This window comes from Diceros bicornis, chromosome 16, assembly GCF_020826845.1.
Source record: "Diceros bicornis minor isolate mBicDic1 chromosome 16, mDicBic1.mat.cur, whole genome shotgun sequence".
Lineage (NCBI taxonomy): Eukaryota > Metazoa > Chordata > Mammalia > Perissodactyla > Rhinocerotidae > Diceros > Diceros bicornis.
In genome coordinates, this window is record NC_080755.1 from 41,525,998 (window position 1) to 41,549,065 (window position 23,068).

General features: G+C 51.6%; 1 protein-coding gene across 2 annotated transcripts in view; it reads right to left on the reverse strand.

Annotated features, from left to right (window-relative positions):
* Positions 1-376: 376 nt before the first annotated feature.
* SMAD7 (SMAD family member 7) overlaps positions 377-23,068 on the reverse strand; it is a 30,453-nt gene continuing 7,761 nt past the window's right edge. Inside the window, exons 3-4 of one of the 2 annotated variants that reach the window (XM_058557074.1) lie at positions 22,471-22,542; positions 377-2,410 (exon numbers count right to left, since the gene is read on the reverse strand). In XM_058557074.1, the coding sequence (XP_058413057.1) occupies positions 1,872-2,410; positions 22,471-22,542 (611 nt within the window). In that variant the 3' untranslated portion in view covers positions 377-1,871. Of the gene's footprint in view, positions 2,411-22,470; positions 22,546-23,068 lie in introns of both variants that reach the window. The other variant, XM_058557073.1, reaches the window with a different exon arrangement.

Genomic DNA, 23,068 nt, shown 5'->3' on the forward strand with positions numbered 1-23,068 from the left:
CCCCATCTTGTGTCCCAACGCAACCTCGCTCCCTATCACCCAAAATGAAATTCCATTTTCTCAACTCTTCAAGCTTTGAAAAATCACCTGCCTTTGTAACCCAGGGCTCCCTGAGGTTGACCCCACTGCAAATTCAGCTACACCCTAGGGTTACTGCCTAACAAGAAAGCGGGTGTCTGTGCAGTGACGGGTCTTTCTAGCATACAGGGAAGATCAGACCGTTCTGGATGTCTCCCTTTTGTGACAGGCCGTCCCCCTCCTCCCCAATCAAGCACTGGGCTGGGGAGACCCCAACTGTCCTGGATTGTGATGGACCGCCCCCCACACCCCTCCTGCCAGAAGAAAAAGGAGCTGTAGGACAACATGGAATCAAGTATACATTTTAAAAATTGTTTAATGGAACATAAACTCCTTTAGAAAAACATTCAGCCAGGTGATAACACCCATAGAAAAAAACACCAATCTTGTGTTTATCTTTTTTAATTTGGCATTTGTTATTTGCATTTATATTAAAGCAAAGTGCATCTTTTCTTTATTTTTCTTGTTTATACACATTGCACAATACATAAATAATGATGCTTATAAAACGTCTTTATATTTACAAGTAATAATATATTTATATATAACATAAAATACATTTTTTCTTTAATAAATCTCGTTTTTTCAGGAGTCCTTTCTCTCTCAAAAGCACTACAATGCTAAATTTCCAATGAGAATGCTTCTCTTGTTCATTTAAACCTTTGTAGTTAGAAAAATAGCTTATGTTAAAGTCTAAACATGCTCATTGAGCTAAGAGCAGTGTCAACGTATCATACGAGTGTATGAGTTATAGAAGAAATGAAAAAAGAGTTAGGTGTCAGCCCAGGATGGTACCTTGGGTGATGATGGACCGAATCCTTCTTCGTGGGAAGGGGGGCTGCTGAGAAGTCTCCCTCCCAGGGCTGCTCCCCTCGCTGGTCTAACAGCAGAGCTCAACACACAGGCTGCGCAGGGGAGGAAAGTGCTGAGCTGGTTTTCTGAGTCCGGGAAAAACCTGATGTAACCAGGGCAGGGGAGAAGCTGAGGGGCCTGAGAGGGCACTGGGTGAGCAATACTGTGACGGGGCTGCCCCGGCAGCCCTTGGGAAGCCCATCTCAGAGATTTCCAGGAGCAGATGGCCAAAAAAGAAAGACACGACAATGGGAACGGGGTGGCTGGAGGAGAGTAAGACAAGCATGGAGGCAGTGGGTTCTGGTTCAGCCTCTGGCAGGGCTGCTTCTAAGAAGCCTGCAGACAGGCCCATGTCCTAGAAGGTTAGGAGGGGCGGGGGCTTCCCCAGGCTGGGGGCAGAGGCTTGCTGCTGGCAGCTGCTGGGACACTCATGTGGCTTGCCCAGGTACCGCCTCTGCCCCCTGAGCATGTCCAAAAGGGCAACAGAGACACAGCTTGGCAGCGCAAACCTCTCAGCCGGAGACATCCATAAGAAACACACAGAGCATGCCACTTCCCCATCCGCCGTTCACGGGCACACACTCATAGACACATACATACACACTGGCTCACACATAACCATGACAAGGGAAACGCCCTCAAGTTAGGGCCTGCTCCCCACGCATACACTGCGTTTGGTGGGACTTTGATTTCTGCTTCCCCTCTTCATATTGGGGTGTTCTGCCTACCATACCACCCCCCAAAGGACCCAACAATTCTTTTCATAAGCTATTTCTCAAAGAACAAAACAAAACAGAACATAAACAAGAACGACGAGAAGGAAAAAAAAAACAAGGACCAAAGAGTTTGCATGAAAAGCAAGCACTCAGGAGGAAAATATTAGCAGCAAAGTAGTTTGGACTGGGCCCGCTCGGCTCACGCTCTGTCCTCTCCCCACGTGGCTACCGGCTGTTGAAGATGACCTCCAGCCAGCACGGGCAGCTGCTGATGAACTGGCGGGTGTAGCACTGGCCCCAGCCCTTCACGAAGCTGATCTGCACAGTGAAGCCAGTCCACGGCTGCTGCATGAACTCGTGGTCGTTGGGCCGCTGCAGGCTGTACGCTTTCTCATAGTCAAAAGCCTTGATGGAGAAACCGGGGAACACCTTGTGTACCAACAGCGTCCTGGAGTCCGGGTTGTCCAGTGTGGCTGACTTGATGAAGATGGGGTAACTGCTGCGGTTGTACACCCACACGCCATCCACTTCCCGCGTTAGCTGGATGCCACAGCCGATCTTGCTCCGCACTTTCTGCACCAGCTGACTCTTGTTGTCCGAATTGAGCTGTCCGAGGCAAAAGCCATTCCCCTGAGGTAGATCATAGAAGATGTCCAGGGAGGGCTCCTGGACACAGTAGAGCCTCCCTACTCTCGTCTTCTCCTCCCAGTATGCCACCACGCACCAGTGTGACCGATCCCCAGGCTCCAGAAGAAGTTGGGAATCTGTAAAACAAAATGGCGGACATGGTTGGTGGTGATGGGAATTTGTATTTTCCTCTTCCTCCTGGAATCAAGACACACATACACACACGTACCCCCATGACCAGCTCATCTCTCAGAACAAGACAGAAGGAGGAGGTGATGGTGCTGGGTTTGCTGCAGGCTCTAATCCTCCTACGGGGGCCTGGAAATCTGACCCACTGACAGAAGAGCCCTGCCTTTAAGCATGGGGTTGGGGTGCTTGTTCCCTCCACTCCCCCCATCCCGTCAGGGACCCAGGACACCAACATGTGTGCCCACCTGGCCAAAGGAAGCCCCATCCCTGCAGAGCTCAGGAGCCAGGGGACACTTAGTAACTTGGTTGGTCCTGGCTTTAGGGCTAGAAAAGGCCTTACAGACAGAGTCTAGAATTACAGCCTTTAAACTGAAGGGAACGTTGAAGGCCAGCTGCTCCAGACCCTTGTCATCCTCATGAGAAAACCAGGACCCAGAAAGCTTGTGGCACAGCCAGACCTAGAATCAGGTCTCCAGACTCCACGACCGCCTGCTATACAGTCTCTGTGCTTGTCACCCAGTTCTCAGATGGGTGCCTTAGTCATAAGGGAGGGCTATCTGGTAAAAACTAAAATGGAGGTGGTCTGGGGCAAAAACATCTATCTTCCTAATAGAAAAATCACCCTCAGTGTGTCTGCCAGTGGCAGCTTTGTACACAAAGAGCGAGTTCATGTCAAAATGCCAAATGACAACATGCAGAGTGGTGTTAACCCAGACTACCTTCACGAAGCTTCCTCTCGCCCAGACAGAAGATTATGTGTCTAAAATGGGTGCAGCCATGCTTGAAGCACCCTTCTCTGCCTGCACCCCTCTTTCCCCTCCCTCTCCAGAAGCATCTAGACTCAGTGCCCTGCCCCCTCCTTCCTCCCTCCCCTGGAGGCCCCACCTCAGCTTTCCCAGGCGTGGTTCTTCCCAAAGGCAGCCAGGGAGACTGGGGTGACTCTGTTAAGGTGATTTTCCTACACAGGCGCTCAGAGGTCTTTAAAGGGAGGATCATATGGAAGGAAAGGGAGCCCCACTGGCTGGCATTCCGACTCCTCCTTAAGCTGGAGCCAGCAGGGCAGGCCTCAGACTGGGAACCATAAATCTCCCCGGCTCGGTCGGGCTGCAGGAACGCCGTGGTTTGTGGTGGCAGGGCGGAGACCGGAAGTCTTGTATTTGTTAACAAAAATGGGGAAAAGCCAGGCGGCAGAGGCCTCCTCCTGCCCTGTCTGCAGCCCTTGCTCCTCACTCTCGGGGTGGGGGGGCGCGGTTGGGGCATGAAGGTGGGGGTTGGCTGTGAACTGTTTTTTGGTTTCTCTGGCCTTCCTGATTTTGGAACAACTGAGGGTCGACGACAGTGGGCTGGGGGTGGAGGAGGGCTCGGGCCCTGTGTCCTGCTGCCCCGGCAGGCTGGGTAACCCAGTGCAGCTCAGCACACCAACTCCTTCCAACATCTCCAGGCATGTTAGGACCTGGGAACCAGTCAGCTCCATTAATTTTTTCTTTTTCCAAACAGCAGCCAGTCTTTCATGGAGGTGCCCCGTGAATAAGTCTGTGCAAATGTGCGTTGTGACCCACTGAGGCAGCCGCACACACACAGCCTGAGCAGCCGTCTCCTACAGACACCCCACCTAGCCGCCTCAAACGTCTATCCAGACAGCTACACAAAATGGGGAAGCTGAGGGCTCCTTCCTCTCCCCTCAATCCCCGCCCCACTGAAAACCAACCCTAGAAAACTGGCCTGTCACCCCCAATACATGCAGCTATATACAGTACAAGTGTGAGAGAGACTGTGTGTGTCCATGAGTGTGAGCACACGTACGAGTGTGTTATGTGAGTGTGTGTTTGCGTGCGCACACACTGGAACATATGGAAAAACAAGAGAGGGACAAGGGCTGCAAGCAGAAGGTGACTCATCGGGCATTAACTTGTTTCTGCAGAGTATCCATCAACGGCTAATAAACTCGTGAGTGCTGGCAATCTTTGAACCTTCTTGCTGAGGGAGTTCAGCTCTGAAGGCTACACTAAAGACCCACAACATCCATGGAAATAAGACGACTCTGGCACGCAAGTTTGCTGGGAAGGAGAAAGCCCTCTTCTGGAAGGCACAGGGCATCCGCCTGCCCGTTTTGGGGAGGAGGGTGTTTTGAAATGTAAGAAGCTCTTGCTTATGATCCCAACTCAGGCCAACAAACCTGGCCTGGAGAGGAAGACTCGAGGAGTCACCGGGAGGGTGGGTCAGGAGACCCTCGGCAGAGCCTCACAATACTCTGTTTCATGGAGCCCAGCCCCCCTGAAACCTGGCACTCGCTAGCGGTGGGGGGGAGGGGGAGGAGGAGCGGGGTGGGGGAGGAGATGGAGGAGGGGGAGGAGGAGGTTCAAGGTGGGGTGGGGTGGGGGCCTGGGATCGAGTTGTCCACGCCAGGCCCACTGGCAAGGGGTGGGGGCCTTGTCTGCCCAGTGGGCCTCTGGGGGCAGAGGAAGCTGGGTGGGGGCTGGGGCCTGAGGTCCACTAGACCAAGCCCAGCACCGTGGGGGGAGAAGGGGGAGCATTCTGGAGGGTTTCTCTTTCATCTGTGCAGCCCTCCAGTCCACCCAGCAATTTGCTGCCAGACATCCCCTGGAAAAAGCTTTTCTGCTGAGGTTAATGGCCCGGCCCAGATAAACGGCAGCGTGGGGGTGTCCCCGTGTGTGAACAAGGCCCCTGAAAGCCCACTCGGTGCCCTAATCTGGTACAGCAGGACCCCTGCCTACTCCTCCCCTCCACTGGCCCTCCAAGCCGCCCCCATGTCACCCCGCGGCCTCCCGGCACCCTGATACCCCCCTTCTCCCTGTTCCTGGACTATCTCTGAGCACAAAAACACACTCTCCAGCAAAACCATCGCAACGGCAAAGGCCCCTTTAAAGCATCACACTTCTGGGGGCCCGGCACAACATCCCACAATGCCAATTCAGAAATGTGCCCCGAATTCCCCGCGACGTGGGCTCACTTCTGGGAAGCGCTCAGCATCATCTTCAGAGAAACACAGTTCCCTGAACTAGGCCCTCAGCCCACAAGCATCTCCCCACAAAGGTCTGTGAAGACGCTTAGCTCCTGGGGGCTTCCCAGGCCTCACGGTGAGGAGCTGGGAGGGCCTCCCACAGAAAAGTCTCCCTCTTACCAGGACTAAGGAAGAGGCTCGAAGCCCAACTTGGGCTTCTTGTCACGGCTGCGGACACTTAACCTCCAAAGGCAAAACTCGTGGTCCCTCGTTAATTTCCCTCAACTTTACAACCTTTTCCAATATTTTCGACAACTTCTCTCCCCATCAGAAAACTGTACAGGGGCTTGTTTTAAAACTCTATTTGTGCATTTTAAAGCATTCAAAAGAAAAGCTGTGTTGTAAAACACTAACTAATCAGATGCCTGCTCACAATTTTTTCTTTTTATTACAGTTTAGGGATTTTTTGGAGCAACCCCAGAAAAATGCTGAATCGACCTAAAATTCCTTTAAGGTCGTTTTTCCCCCTCCCCTCTCCCATTTCCCTTAAAGCATAAAATCTATCCTTTAAAAGGAAGGGGGAGGTGGGTGTTGAGAAGGGAAGGATTTTGCCCTGTGTTTGCACTTCCATTAGGGAAGACCACTTAACAAGGTGCTCCCTGCCTCTTACAAAGAGTTATTTAATTACCTTAGTCATGAATGAACAGACCAGACCCTTCTAGAAGACCTGAGGCTCATGAATGAATCACACCCAGGGTCTCAATGGCACGGTGATCAGACCTCAGGGCCATATTTTAGGTAAGAGAGGAATTTTCCCCTTTTTAAATTTTTTATTTGAAGGTGTGAGGAAATGAAGAAAAATGGAGGGAGAGAGGAAGGAGGGAGGGAGGGAGAAAAGGCCAAGTTCAGTGCCTCAATGGTACCATGTCTGGTCTCCAGCTTATGGAGTCAAGCATGAGGCCAGAGAGGCAGAGCTGTTCTGATAACACCCCGTGGGATTCGGAGAACACAAATGTGCACAAGAGTGAGGCCATCTGAGCCTAGCTGTGCTGATGTGGTGGTGCTAAGGGGAGAGGGAGGTCCCCGAGATTCTAACCTTTCAGGACAGGGACACACTTGGGAAACCAAGCCAGTACAGACAAGGCCACAGCAGCTGTAGTCCACTGCATTAAATGTGCTCCCTGCCAGGGCACAAGGGGGCGGGAGTAACAGGCGGGCAAGGAGGGGTCTCAACCCCATCTCGTCTCCTCGAGGCATCGACTGTAAAGGGGTATTTCTCTGCCAAAATCCCACAGTGGGACAGGCCTGCGAGCCCTCTGCCCAGTGGTCCAGCAGAGCAGAAGGCTGAGGATGGAGAAGCCAAGGAGACAGGAGCCTGGGGAGAAACGGCTGCCGCACTCAGGCTGATGAGGGCACACGGAGGGCACAATGGAAACCCGTTTAAGTTAAACCCAGCAAATCTGGAACACAAACGTTGCCACGCTTCGCCCTCCGCAGGTCCAGGGTCCTCCCTCCTCGGGACTCCGGCGCCGCTGGCTGCCTCATCCTGTCCTTCCCCTATATCAGGTATCTCAAAGGTTAACAGCACCCATCAGCCCTGCTCCCCACCCTGCTCAGGAAACCGGCTGTTCTGAGAGCAACCAGCCCACTTCGGGGACAAGGATTGCAATAAACAGGACCAGTGCCAATCCATCAGATCTACTTCCAGCCCAAATACTCACAATTAACAAGGACCCTTGTTGGTGTCTTATTTTTAAGAGGCTAATGACCAAAAACTAAAGCAAACACATAAAAAAACTTGCTGAGGTATCTGGGTTCAATCTGGGTTCTGGGTAGATTTACCCAGTGTTTATTACAACTTCATCCAGAACACGAAAGATTCCCAAGGCAGCACAGACAACTCTGGGGTTTAGAGCAAGTTACCCATGGGGGTTGAAATCAACTCAAAACGTTTCAGGTTAACTCTCAGTTACCCAGAAAACGCTCAGCCCAACCCATCGCCACTACCCCAAGCTCCTTCACCAAATGGATCAGAGAATGAATTCTGGCTGGTAGAAAGCAGGACTGAGAAAGCTGGATTTTTTTTCAGAGCTCTGCAATGAGATATCGCTATTGAGGTGGCAGGGTTAGGGGGTGAGCAGAGGGTGCTATAAGGTCTCTTTCAATGGCCAGGGTGCTTCCTCGAGTCCCTGGGCCCAACTAACTGAGTTCCCCAAATCCCACGCCTCAGGGAGTTTGGCTACAGTGCAACACTCCCCACCCCCATGAGCTGACCAGCTATGGAGTCACACACCCCCTGCCCTCCCTCCCAGTTCCAATCAGCCTCCCATGGAACTTGGACTTAAGCTCATCCCTAAAACAGAGCCAGCCTCACAGGGTTGTTTTAATGATCTGATACAAAAACAGCCATGGACCAGGGCCCGGCTTGTGGCTACATTCGGGGGTCTCATCTCTTAGGAGCCCATCTTCTCTTGGGTTCTCCAAATGCTCAGAAAATGCTGACCACTCTTCCCCTTTGCCTCCTTCCCCCACACCAGGCGGGAGAACAGTTCTGGGCCGATGCCTACACCTAATAAGCATTTACCATGTACAGGCCTTGTTTGACGGGGCTCATAGCAACCCTGTGAGGTTGCACACTATTACCATCCTTATATTAAAGATGGGGAAACTGAGGCACATGTCACTTGCCAAAAAGCAGAGCTGGGATTCAAGGCTCTGGGCTCTGGGATTCAGAATACTGCCCAGTGTGCGCTGTGAGTGGGCAGCCACCTCAGGCCTCTAACACCACCTGTCCCCAAGGGTTCCTCTCCAAATGCTAGAGGGAAAAATAAGTGTCCTTCAGAACACACTTTAGTAATACTATGCCTACTTTAGGGCTGAGAGAGGGGTCCAGCTCCCTCGAAACAAGAGCTAGGAGTGAACCGGCTTCTTTGCCAGCAAGCTGATCTGCGACCTAGGCCAAGTGGCTTGCCCTCTCAGAGTCTCAGTTTGAGCTGTCCATAACTCATATGAAGGGGGCCTGGCAAAAGAGACCCAGGGGCCCCCTTCTGGCTCTGACTGTCTCTGGCTACACTGTGATTCACAAATGCACCCAATCCGTATTAAACCACACTGGTTCCATTTATCTTTACTACCTTCCAGAGAGTAAGAAAATCACTTTGGGGGAGGGGGGGACGGGACACATTTTTGCATTTAATTTGCAACAAGAAAACAGAACAAGACAAAATCAAAGGGCAAGGAGATTTGAGTCCTATTTTGCTGTGTCCCTCTCTAAACCAACTTTTCTTTTTTAATTTCAAAGAGTTACAGACTTGCATTCTTTCTGTCTGGTCATTCATGGCCCTCAGGAAAAGGGGAGTCCCCGGGGCAGATCTCCTTATCACCATACTTTCAATGTCCGCCCAGGCTCGGCACCCCGAAGGTCCTCACCCATTGCCACCCTCCTCCTGCAAACTCTCCCGAGCTCACATATTTGGCAGATCCTGCTAGTCTAGAAGACTGATTCGTGACTGTGCCTTACAAATTATGATGAGTAATCAGTTACTAGAGCTAAAATTTACTTCCCTGCTCCCCAAACCAGCCCCAATCTCACCTCCCAAAGCCCCACAAACGTCCAAGTCCGAGGCCCCCAGCCCGGGGGTCTCTCCTAAGAGCAGTATTCTGCCGTCAGAGAATATAATTGAGGGTAGTGCTGGGCAGGGGAGGGAAGCCACACAAAGCAAAAGCTCCTGTCTGTCTCGCCAGCTGCGCTGACGCGGCTTCCTGTGCCCCAGCCTTCAGCCATGCAAATTATAGCGTGTACCCGGCTGCCTGCCTTCGGAGGAGGCCAGCTCTGCCCAGCTCCGAGTGGCCGCAGAGGAAGGGTGGGGACTCCCAGGCCGGCCAACTCCATTCATAATATTTACAGTAAATGGGCCTCCCTGGCTGTTGTTCGGTGTGCTTCCAGCCTCACCATTTCTCAAGTTCCAATTTCAAGACTCTTCCACTCCACGGTGCACCACCAAACTCCCACCATAACCCCTAAAATAACTCAGCCAGCTCTCTTCGGAAAGGGGGTTCACACACCTGCACACACAGAACCCCCCAGACCTGTACAGCATGATCTGCTCACCCAGCTGCCCACTGGGTATGACCCTGGTCGCTCCCAGGAAGACACAAGAAGAGGTGAGACCATCATGCAACAGAAAGATGTCCAAGTCCAATCTTTACCTCACCCACCCACCTCCCACCTGGACAGAGTCCAGAGATCCCCCCAAATTCCACATGTGCATTATGCACACACATTCGCATACACGAATCCAAAAGAACCTTTCTTAAACCACCAAAAAGTCCCTCGTTTTCTTCTTTTTATTGACCACTTATAAGTATGTGGGGTCCATGTTCAAGCCCGATAAGAATCTTAATAAAAACGGATGCCTAAGGAGCCAATTTTTCCGAAAGGATGCAAACTCCAAGTACAGGAGGGTTTTCGCCTGGTTCTGGGGGTCTGGGGGCTCTGTGGCGAGCTGCTTTTGCTGTGGGCCTCATTTTAATAAAGCCCCATGCACACTGACCTCCCAGCTCCCGGAAAGGTATTTCAGGACCCAGACGCAGGCCTGCCCTGCCCCCTCCCCAACCCCCACACAGCTCCAACTCAACTCTAGTTTTTCTAGAGGAGAGGAAAATCATCCGAAGACATGGAAAAATACCGTGAGAAACAAAAGTCCTTTTCATCCCTCCTCTCCCCCAGCTACCCCTGTTCCATAACAATTATGAAAACTGTTGGATGGAGTGGCATTTTGAACATTTACTGCATTCCGGCCAATAAATTCCAATGCAGGATCTGATGGAAAAGGCTCCCTCTCTGGCCAGCTCCCTGGCTCCCCGCCCCCTGTCACTCCCAGTCCTCATTCCTTCTCTCTTTACAACCCAACACCAGGGCCTGGCCAGGCCGGGGCCGCACTGTACTTACAGGGAAAAACAACAGTACGACAGACTGGAGACAGTGTGCAGACTGGAAAAGTTAATCATTACTTCTGTCTGCCTCTGTAATCTAATCTTGCCAGCTTTGACACACTCACTGTTCAGCCAACCCAGCCCTTTCGCCCCCAAAGCACCCAGGACCTCCTAGGCCTGAAAGCCCCCTCTCCCAGGCCCTTCCACCCCTGGCCTCCAGTGGTGAGGCCAGGGGAAAGAAAGACAGATGAAAGTTTCCCCCAGCCTGGACTGCCATCACAAGGCCCCTGGAGTCCAACATAAATCGCCGGCTGCTCTGTGCTGTGTGCCCCACATTTCAGAGGACTCCGGGCCTCACATCAATCTGGGCTCCAATCTGGCTTATATGACTGCAGAGAGCCAGGCTGCCCCTCCTCCAACGCACACGGACAGACTCAGACCCCCCACCCCACCCCCACCCCCACCCTTCCCTCACTCCCCATGCCCCAGGGCTCATCTGCAAGCCCGTCCAGTTGCATTCAAGAGTATGATGGGCAGTCAGGCTTCCTTGCTGGCCCCATGTGATCCGTCCACGCACAAGGCAAGATGGCCCTGCCATATGGCAGTGCCTCAAAAAACTAAACAGAGAATTACCACATGACCCAGCAATCCCACTTCTGGGTATATACTCAGAAGAACTGAAAGCAGGATGTTCAAGAGAGACTTGTACACCCATGTTCATAGCAGCATTATTCCCAATAGCCAAATGGTGGAAGCAACCCAAGTGTTCACTGAAAGATGAATGGATAAACAAGACGTGTATACACACACCTAAAAACAAAGGTAATTCTGACACGTACTACTGTGCAACATTGATGAACCCTGAGGATATTATGCTAAGTGAAATAAGCCAGGCACAAAAGGTCAAATATTTTATGATTCCACTCATATGAGATACCTGGAATAGTCAAATTCACAGAAACAGAAAGTAGAATGGTGGTTGCCGAGGGCTAGGGGGAAGGGGAGCAGGGAGTTAGTGTTTAATGGGTACAGAGTTTCATTTTTGGAAGGTGAAAAAGTTCTGGAAATGGATGGTGGTGATGGTTGCACAACAACGTGATGTACTTAATGCCATTGACCCATACACTTAAAAATGGTTAGGATGGTAAATGTTATATACATTTTACCACATGGGCCGGCCCCGTGGCTTAGCGGTTAAGTGCGTGCGCTCCGCTGCTGGCCGCCCAGGTTCGGATCCCGGGTGCGCACCGACGCACTGCTTCTCCGGCCACGCTGAGGCCGCGTCCCACATACAGCAACTAGAAGGACGTGCAGCTATGACATACAACTACCTACTGGGGCTTTGGGGGAGATAAATAAATAAATAAATAAATAAAATTTATATACATTTTACCACACACACACAAAAAAAAAAGCAAGAAAGAAAAAGGCCCTGCCTCTCCTAATGCTATGCATGCCCCCTATAAACCTGCCTTCCTGAGTACAGGGGATTCCACCAGTGGGGGGCCCACAGCAAGGCTAAAGGCCCCATGGAAATGTATGCAAATACTGGCATGCATATGCATTTTTCTGGGGAAAGATTCCTCAGCTTTCACTCATTCTTGGAAGAGTTTGCAAACCAAGAAACATTAAGAACTACAACCTTTTTATTGGCAGACGGAAGAGGCTATTAGCTACCCACCACCTCAGCAACAGGGGTCTCATTCCCACACACCTCCAAATCCAAGAACCAAAGATCACAGACCACGGGATGTCAGTACCGCAAGGGACTTAAAGACCAGGTCCAACCACTTATTTTGCAGATGAGAAAACTGAGAGGCCCAAGACACAAAAATGGTTCACCCAAGGCTATGTGGCCTGGTGGTGGCTGAGCTTCTGCGCCCGCCCATCCCCCGCAGCCCCCCAGCCCAGGAAAGCAGGCCAGCCTCTGGGGACAGACACCTGGAGGGCGCTTTTCCCCCTATTGTAATTCTCTCCAAGCCCCCTCCTGGGACTCCTCCGGCAAACACTGAGATTGGGGGGGGTTTTGAATCTTTGCAGGAAATACCCCCAGCGGGGTTTTAATTGTGACCCTACTGAGCTGGAGATGGGGCCATCTATTTTTAAGAACTATACTGTGGGGTCGGTCCCGTGGCTTGGCGGTTAGGTGCGCGCGCTCTGCTCTGCTGGTGGCTCGGGTTCGGAACCCGGGTGCGCACCGAGACACGGCTTCTCCGGCCATGCTGAGGCCGAGTTCCACATACAGCAACTAGAAGGATGTGCAGCTATGACATACAGCTATCTACTGGGGCTTTGGGGGGAAAAAAAAATGAATAAATAAAATCTTTAAAAAAAAAAAAAGAACTGTACTGTGCACCCAGGTCACAGGAAGAAGTCAACTTTTGCTTTTCCCTCTTGGTTACTGATTAATGAGGAGGAGGGGCCGGGCTGGCTAAGAGGCTGCCCTGGGGCTGGCAAGGTCCCCAAGCGTTTCTGAACTGAGCAGCTCTTCATGACCCTTCCTTGCCTAAGTTCACTTAGCCTACTGGGGAAGGAGACACTTCCAACTTCCTTAGGGGACTGGAAGCAGCGGAAGGTGGGAAAGGTTATGGGGACGATAATTTCACCTCCGAGTGGCAAATGCAGAAAGGTGAGTGCACTGGCAGCACAGCAATTATCTTGGCGTCGTTTTTGTTCCTGCTGAGCGAGCAAGTTAAAAAGTAAAAAGGCAATACTGAAATGAACAAACACGAGGGCCACCAATAGTCACTGGCCTGTTATCTGAGCTGTCTTCTGTCTGAAAGACACAAACTCCCAACTTTGCAAGATGAAATTGGAGTTGAGATTAGTTCTACTCCTTCTGACCTGGATCAAACCTCAGGCCGAACCAGCTCTCCAGAGCTTTTCTAGCCAGTGGGGCTCCACAGAGGAGCAAGGAGATTAATTAAATTAGTGAACTCCGCAAATGGAGCCATCAGTCAACCTCGGGGGAATGGACAGGGGCAGGATGAGCATAAAAATGAAACACCTTGGTAACTGCGTATTAGATTACTTTGTGCAAACCCAACCACACACGGGGCTGCGACTTCAGCAATGGGCTTGACCAACAGATTTAGAACGAAAATCTAAGAGGTGCATCTCCAGATGGTCTTCACAAGAATCAAGCCCACAGGTGTTACAAAAGGAAAGTCAAACTCCTGGGGGTTTCGAAGACGGCCCACCTCTCCTGCGGCTGTCAGGACACTAAATACCATCCTTTCAGATGTCCCCTCACCCCCTGGTTGTGGTCCCAAGGAACAGCCAGCGCTTGACTGGTCATGGTACTCCCAGGTACCACCAGGGTCGGGATTATAACCGCACCTCCTCATGTTACTGCTGTTATCTCACAATCAACAAATGGGTGGTTGGGGGGGCTAGAACCAAAACCAGAGGAGACAGACCTCTGTTTATCCACAAGCTTTGCTTTATCTCAATTCTCAATAGACCACAGAACCAAAGCAGAGGCCAAAGCTGACGACAGAAGAGCCCTCTGCCTGGCCTGTGTGCTCAGGCGATCATCCCGGGGGCCCACCCCTGCACCTCTGCCCTGTCTTACAACACATCACGCCATGGCCCAGCTCTGAGCCCACAGGACCTGGCTCCTTCTGTCCTGTAGAAACTGCCTGAGAAGCTGCCCCTTGCCTGACTCCTGATGGTGCCAACTCCTGTTCAAAAGCCCTCTACCTCATCGACCCAAGAGCACCTTCAGACAAGCCATCACATCTCCTGCTCTTCATTCTATCAGGGCCCAAGAACTGCATCCTCCACGCCTCTCAGAGCCTGGTGCTCAAGAAATAATTGATAAATGAATGAACTGCAGGGACATGCTGGCTGATCCCAAGGCACCTGGCCGAGGGAGGCCCACATGAACCCATCTGGGAGGGGAGCGTGCCTTCCAGGCAGGGGTCAGCTAGAAGGGCCCAGGCCCTGTCCTGGGCTCCTGTGGAGGCAGGAAAAGAGAAGCCCCTGGCCTCAGCTACTTCCCAGCCAGCTGTGGCAGATTCAAGAGGAGTTTCCAAGCCAGGCGCCAGCCCAGCAACCTCTGTGGGCACACCACCTGCCCACAGCATTCTGCCTTGGCGAACTGCTCTGTTTGGACAAGTCACCCTCACAGAGTGCTCAACAATGCTTTTACACACCCCAGGGCTCTTGTTGTGTTACGAAAACAAAACAAAGCGCGCTAAGGAAAAAAGCTGGTGGTGGTGGGGCGGGGATTGGGGAGCAAGCAAGCCACACACGAGTCTTTCTTTCTGATCTCCATCCTAAAGATGGCTCCTGGGCAGCCCGAATCGGGGCACTGTCCCATGTCACTAGAACAATGACATCATCAAAAGAGAGGGGACCTAGAAACTCAGAGATGAGTAAACGGAAACACTGCTTTCACATCCAGGACAATACCACCTTCTTCTCCCCATCGTGGTGGGGCTGTGGCAAGCCCTCTTTTGGGGGGAAGCTTCCGGGTAACCAGCGGGCCACATTCCTCCACCCACCCAGGGCAGAGCACAGACACCGGGCACAGCTGTACTGGGGAAGGTCTCACGCCTGTCTCCTCTCCACTCCTCACTAGCGCCCAAGAAATAGATAGTCTCCTAAGCTAAGGGAACTCCTTGGGTGGAACGGGGCTCGGTGGCTTGAAAATAAAGGCAGCCCTGAGTTCCAACCTGCCAAGTGCCAGGCACCTCCGTTAAAAGGCTAAGGGCAGGGCTGGCCCCGTGGCTTAGCAGTTAAATGCGCGTGCTCCGCTACTGGCAGCCCGGGTTCGGATCCCGGGCGCGCACCAACACACCGCTTCTCCGGCCACGCTGAGGCCGCGTCCCACATACAGCAACTAGAAGGATGTGCAGCAATGACATACAACTATCTACTGGGGCTTTGGGGGGGAAAAAAATAAATAAATAAATAAAAATTAAAAAAAAAAAAGGGGGCTAAGGGCAGAAGTAAATTCCTACTCACCTCCCACCAAAAAAAATAAGAATTTATTTATTTATTTTTTTTTTTGCAAGTTAAAACTGAGCTAATGACACTGGGTGGGGCTCCGTATTGAGGACTAAGCAGCCAAACCAAAATTCACTTCCAGCCAAGAGCTGCTTGGCCTCACCATTTGGGGAAGGAAGCTAAAAACTCATGAAAGATTCTTTAGTAAACCGGGAAATAAGGCTGCAGTTAACGTTTCAACTGAAGGTGACCCTTCTGGTAAAATATTTTTTTTAATAATAAAAATAACATAAAGTTCTCAAACAGCCTCTTTCTTAAAGAAAATGGTCTAAAAGTTCTCGTGGGAGTGGAAGGGAAGAAGGGGGGAAAGGAAACAGGCCTGGCCTCCTCTCTCAGCCACTACCTTTCACGAACAACTTTTTTCTGGAGTTCTTCTCATAAAAGGAATGTGATGCAATTTCCTGTCTTGTCCCAATATTTCCTGTTCACTCACAAGGTGAAAGTTATCATCCTATTTTAAACAACTGTCCTACACTCCATAGAAAGTTCCTTTTTCCAACCAGTGCCCCACTCCTATCACAAAATCTTCCCATCTTAGAATATAAATACTATCATTTTCTATACCTTTAAAGAGTTGGCTTAATGAAAAGCCTAGTTCTCTCTAGAGCAGGCAGACACTGAATCTACAACTGCAGCTTCTCCAGGAACTGGGCTAGGGGCCCAGATCCCCAAAGAGATCACATGGGGAGAAGGGGAGGGGGCTGGGTTCGGCCAAGCCCCCCCAAATGAGCCAAAGTGTTTAGGTGGAGTGGCCGTGACCAAGGGAATGTTGCTTTCTTGGTGTGTTCGCCACTAAATTGAGAAGTGTGTCTCAGCAGTTAATAATATCTTCCCGCTGAAAATAGCCCGGAGAGGAAGCCTCTCTGTGACAGTAGGCACACAGCCAGACTCCAGGCTAGCCATTCAACACTGAGCGAGAAAGATGGTAGGGCCAGTGGTGACCTCCCAGTGGCCGCGCTGTACAGTATCCTTTCACAAGGCTCCCGCAAAGGGAGGGCTCCCGGGCGAGCCACCTGCCTACTCTGCAGCCCTATAACCCCAGCGAGGATGTCACACAGACCAGGGGCTCCGGCAGCAGGGCCAGAGGAAGGGTGCGGATCACCCAGCGAGGGGTCGGGAGGACCCCAAGTTTTGGAAGGCAGCCCCTGCATCGCGCTGCTTACGGGTCCCCAGGCTGGCCAGAGAACCAGGCTGGGCAGGCCAGGGGAAAACAGGATCTGGGGCAGAGAGGGAGCAAGTGCACTCACTTCCCCTGCAGAAAGGTCAGGCTTGGAAAACGAGCCACAGGGAACTTTCCTGCCTCTCATTTCTGCAACCCACATGGAAAAGGGAAGGTCGGAAACTCAACAAGAGATGCGCCTGCTTCTTCAGGTAAAACGAGTCAGAGAGACAGGCCCATCGCCGTGTCCCCACCTGCAAGACCCCACATATGCTCTGGAAACACGTGTCTATCAACAGTGGATCTCAGGCACCTAACGAGTCTCTCTGTGTCACTGTTCTTTATTGATTATTCAAATATCTTCATGTATTTAAAAGCTACCACAGGTCACTACCATTTAACATTGTAGTAATACACATAACATAAAATTTACCCTTAGTAACATTGAGTGCATTCACAGAGCTGTGCAATCCTCACCACTGCCTAGTTGCAGAACATTTTTATCACCCCAAAAGGAAATCCTGCCCCACGGGTCACTTTTACAATGTCATTCGCAACAGCAAAGCCAACTGAAGGAAGGTGTGGAGTTAATGCGCCTTGTCAAGTTTCCACAATCATGCAAAAATCTTATCTGAAAAGAGACACTCAAATTCTTCATGACGGAAGCATATATAGAATCACAGAAAACCTGCCCGGCCACCAAGAGAAGCCACCAAAGATACTCCCCACAGCAACACAGACTCCTTTACCCCCCTACACCAGGGGTTCCAAACCCAACTCGTTGGCACATTGCAATCCCCAAGACAGCTTCAAAAAACATTGATGCCAGGACTCCACTGACAGACTGTGATTCAGAAGACCCCGGGTTCTAAGGTGCAGGCAAGTCTGGGGAGCACTGCTCTGTGCCTTCTTTGTCCCACCAGGTTAAGACACCTGCTTAGAAGGTGCTGCTCCAGCTTCCAGGCCTAGACTGAAGAAGTTACCGGAGAGCTGCCTGGCAATCACAGCACTGCAGGACCAATATTATGGTCACAGCAACAAGCAAGACGCAAAGGAAGCCAGACTTAATCATGAATCCTTTGGCATTTCCTCCCTTCTCACTGCCCCACTGGCTCTGAGTGCCACAGAGGTCCCATAGGTCCAGAAGTCCACCCAGCTACAGCCAGGGTCTGCTAAGAAAAGGCCCAAGGGGGAGGGTGTGTGTGTGTTAGTGTGCTAGGCTGTAGCCAAAAGCTACACCGGAACCTGGCCGTCACCTGGCCCCTCCCTGTTCGCTGGCCAGCCCTGTTCTGCCTCAGTGACAGGATGCGTGAGGCAACAGCCCATCCAGTCTGGCCGGCAGAGCAGCCCAAATTTGCTCTAGAGACTTTAAATGCTGTCACCCTGCATTTAACCCCTGCCTGACTGCCTCACTCTTTCCAGGACAAAAGGGGTTTTATCAGTGGGCCCTTCTCCAAGGGTGAGTGCACGACCTCAAGCATTGCAGAAGAGATGACAAGCAGCCTGAGCTGCTGTCCATGACTGGTCTTCCCCGGGGCGTGCGTGCGTACCAGGCGAGCTGGCCCTAAGATGGCATTTAGGGAGATGTGGATTGGGTCCCTAGAGATCCAGGCTGTCACTTATCACCAGACTGTGGGGAGGTGAAGGGCTCGCTCATGGTCACATGTGCTGTTCCATCTGACTCCCCCGCAAAACCCACGCTCTCTTGGCCACTTGGATGAGCTCAATCCACTCCCCCCGGCCTCCCCATGGCATTAGATGGCTCATGAAACCACATGCGGCTTGTTCCCAGGCAGGGAAGGAGACATCAAACTCATGGCAACAGGCACCCAGGCCCAGGGTCCCAGTTTGCTATCACCATTGCAAGCCAGACAATAAATAATTGTTCACATGCAGCTGAATAACTTTCCTTAAAAACAAGATGGAGCAATCTTTCCTAAGCCATTTGGTTTGACCCCAAGTTGACTGTGAACTGAGCCAGGACCGCATTTTCAGAACATATAGGTATTTCTGAAGACTCTCCTCTGAGGCTATCATAGATGCAAACAGGGATCGAAGAGGAGGAGAGAACTGTTCCTGGAGTACATGCAGACCTAGAGATACTCCCGTCATCCAGACTTGGGAACTAGAAACTGTATATGGATCTTAAGACTTGAGCAAAGGAGTGGCCCTCTCTTGGGTTGGTGGAACAGTGTCTCTCCAATAAGCATGATTTTGCAAAGCCAGGAGATGGGGTTCCCTCAACTGCCCCCCAAAACACATCGGTACTTATGTCTCCATTGCTTCCCACCTCCCTCCTTGAAATCCATGGTGGCACCTCTTTTGAAGTTTAAATAACTACAAATGGGTGCTGGCCTCCAATCCCTCCCCTAACTGGGGAGGTCTGTATGGTTGAGGCCCAGCCAGCTCCAGACATGAATATATAGAGGAAGCTGGAGGATGGGTGAATAATCTGGAACTTGCAAGTGAGATGGTGTTCCTTCAACTCACCAAACCAGGCCAGCAGACAAGCTACATGAAAGCCCCCCAGAAACTCTAGATGGACGCTGCAAAGATGACAGCTTCTAACACATGCTTTTAATTACCAGTGACACAGTGAAAGTTCTGGGAGCAAATCCTTTCCATTTCCACCACGGAGCCAAAGCTAGAAGCTTCCCGTCTACGTCAGACCTCTCTCCAAGGTGGGTCTTCCTGGGCCAGGACGCATGCCAGCAGCAAGGACCTGTCCTGGAGTTGTATGCCTTTCAAAAGGCACCAAACCCAGAGAGCTTAATTCAGGCTGCCAAATCACAATTCAGAACCAATCCACCAACTCTCCCCCACCCCCAAAGAGCATATCCTCTTGGAGAAGCTGGCCTGTTGTCCACCGACCTCGTGTAAGAGGGACCCCAGCCTATTCCAGAGCCTGCCTTTGGGCGTCTGCCTGCTCATGTGTCTGTGCACGGGACTGTCTATCTGTATGTCTGCAGCACACGTGCGTGTGCGTGCACGCGCACACACACACACAACCATGCACCGAACAATCCATCTGTCTCAGAGAGCCGGCTGTCAGAAATGAAAGTACAATCTCCTGGAACAGAGTCACAGCCTTCTAAAAATGTGCCATTTTCCCAGACTGAGGAAACTTGCAGGGGTGGGGTATGTTTCACTGCGAGTCCCGAAGGCCTGGGCCTGTCAGCTCACCGGCCAGCCCCAAGCTGCAAGGCTGGAATTCCAACCTGCAGCCAGCGGGCCTGCGCCCAGCACGCCCACCGCCCACTCCCCTTCCTCGCAGGAAAGGGAAGGTCCAGCCTCGGAGTCACCCCTGCATTTCAGGAGGGGGCATGCCTTTAGAGCACACCCCCACCCCCACCTCCGAGGCACCACATTTTCACATTCGGCTGTTTTTTCTTTCCCTTCTTCCCTTGCCAAGAGAATCAAGCGCTGGCTCCCGCTGCCGACCTTCCTCCCACCCTAAACTGAGCCCCATTCATTAAGGCTGCACTCAGCCAGGGCAGGACAGGAAGGAAAACAGCACACAGAGCCTGTGAAAGAGACACTCAGAGAGGATATTTCAAGGGGGAGGAGAGGGCGATGCTTGTGGGCGCTTTCCTGGCTCCCCACCCTGATGCCCACTTGGTCCCCCTCCCCCAAAGCAGTCTCCCACCCTCCAGCCTCTGCTAACCCCTTCCCCTCCCCAGCCCTGCCCCATTCAGCCACCGCAGCCCCCAGTGGCCTCATCCTCTGCAAGGCGGACACACCCAGGCCACCCCCCCATGGAAAGATCAACTTCTTGGAAAGGAGGAGGTTTGGGCTTCCTCCATTTGCAAAACCCTCTGCCCTGGACCAGGGCCACTACAATCATCTTTTGGGGAGCATTCTCTCTACAAATGGTATAGCCCTTGGTATAGCCCTTGGTTTTCTCCGTGCCCATCGCCTCCCCTCCCCAGACACCCCCAAACCACTGGCACCAACCCAAAAACCAGTTTCTTCAATTCCCCTCCACGGCACATTATAAACTGCTCCGACTCCAAATGGAAAGAAGAAAGAGCTCTAACTTTGAAGCCTTGGGAATTAGTAAATCAAGACCTAAAATTCAAAACAAACGCTCTTTCATGTGGAGGCCGCCCTCCCCCTAAGTTTTGTTTTTGCAGTTTTGTTAAACCTCACGATCTCTTCAGAGACTCATCGCTCCTGCCTAGCAGCTCCTTGTTAATCTAAATGGTTGCAATTACCTTGGGGGTGGGGGGGAGTAGTTAATAAATGGTTTTACCCCCAGTTTCTTTCTAGGACTGGAAAAGTTTTTGGGAACCTAAAGCCCACCCATCTCAGAAGGGGCTTCAGGGGGCATGCTGTTCAGCGGATCACACTGTTTAGCTCTCGGGGCTGGGTAAGGACGCGCTCAGCCCAGTGGCGTCATTTCCTCCAGCAGAGGAGACAGACAAGATGTTATCAATAAGACAAACCTTCCGAAAAGCCCCCTTTCAAAAGCTACCACTTCCCTTGCTTATTTCATGTGGTTCGGAGGGGCTGGGGCTCCTCCCGGCACATTCAGGATTTAAAAAATAAAACCATCTAACAACATCCTGAGTGTGTTCTTTTGCCCAGACCCTTTCCTCTCCTTAGCCTTCTTTCTTTCAGGAACTCTCTCAGCCTTAGAAAGCAGAAAGGACGCAGGCCACGCATGCCACACATCGCTGCACGTTCTCCCAACTGCTCCACTCCACTCGCATCCTCACACCCGAAGCCCCCTCCCCTCTTTGGGTCCCTCTTTTTCCTGCTCAGTTCTCATTAGGAGCTTTGAGTCAACAATACCTTCTGTCTCAGATAACAGTCAGAGTATATATTGCACTGAAACAAAAACAAACAAGGTCTCCCTCAAGACATTCTCAGCAAGCTCAATTCCTGGAGAGGAGAGCCTGGGAGGGACCTGGCCGGGATGAGACAAGCCTGAGCCACACCTGACCACTGAAGTCATCGCACAAAAGAGGGCGCACCACAGTCCCCCAAAGACAGTTTTACAGCTTCCATCTGAGCTGCCATGATCCTACACCAATGTCCCAAAGGCAAGAAATGAAAAATGCTGGAATTTCCTTTTTTTTTTTTCAGGTTACTTTCTCTCTTGCTTTAGCTAGTTCTTAGAAAATCCAGTGATGGCATACTGGGGTGGGAAAAACAGGTGGAAACAGGAGGTCTTTAGAAAAAGATGGAAATGCCTCCCACTTACATGTGTAATGAGTTTCTCCAAGTCTATCACTGTCTTCTCACGTCCCTTGGGGACAATGATGCTCAAGCTATGCAGTGCGCCTCATCCAATCCCATAGCCCTCCAGCACTGGCGTTCCAGGCCCTCACTCATGCCCCTGGGCCCTGGAAAACCTTCCCTCCTGGATAGCAGTGTTGGCACCTACTGTCTACAGTGTCCCCACCCTGCCGCTCCCATCCCCAGGCATGCACTACAGGATCCTGCACCACGCTGGACCGGAATTAGGGCTTGCAGAGAAGCATCAAGGACACCGCCTCTAAACTCCCATCCTACACTTGGGATCTGTCTTCAACAAGTTCTCCAAAGGTGGATCCATCCCCTTCAAGGCACCAGATGCACTAGGCCAAGAGCAAAAAACAGCTTAAACCCATGAACTAATGTCGCCAAAATCACCACATAGAAGCCCCTCGAGCCAGGAGCTGCTTAGCAATAACCACAAAACTCAGCACACTGGTCCCCAGCTGGCCCTATTTCCACATGGATGGAGCAGGCCCAGTGTCCTGATGTGTAAGGGACTGCAGAATGACAAGCTAAAGGGCCCCAGAGTCACCATGGATGCATCCAGTTTAACACACAGAAAAGTGAGAATTAATTCCAGACCAGCTGGGGTGGCAGAGGGCCACCCCCACTCCTCCCGTCTCCAGTACTTTCAAGAGGTCTCGGAACTGCCAGGAAAGTAAGAGAAAGAGACTCACCTGAAAGCCCCCCAGGGGCCAGATAATTCGTTCCCCCTGTTTCAGCGGAGGAAGGCACAGCATCTGGACAGTCTGCTGTGGATTTGAAAAGGAGAGAGAGATAAATAAATACACAAATAAATAAATAAAAACACCAAGATTAATTTTTAAGCACATTCTAAACAGCATTAAAGACAAACCACACATTCCAAACGGCTGACTCCCAGCCACGATGCTGATTATTAATGGTCTGCTCAGGCTTCGCTGCCCATCATAAGACAGACCACAGCACCTTGTCACCCGTCTGGGCTCCAGGCGGCCAGTTAATCATTAGTCAAGTCAGGCTCGATCACAGACTGGCTGGAATTTCTCGTTTATTGCAAGTCCCCCATTGAGGAAACCAAGTAGTTCCCAAGGTCAAAGGAGCTTGAGTTCTGCTCTCTCAACCCCGGCTGCTGTCTCCCTGCCATCTTTCCTGGAGAAAAATCAAGGGCAAAGCCTCCTTGCTTGGAACCAGTGGTCTCTCTGCCACTCCCACAGACCAGTGTCTCACGCTCATCTTTTTAAACACAGACTTCCCAATTCTTTAGGACTTTCTCAAGACTGGTGTTGCGCTGAA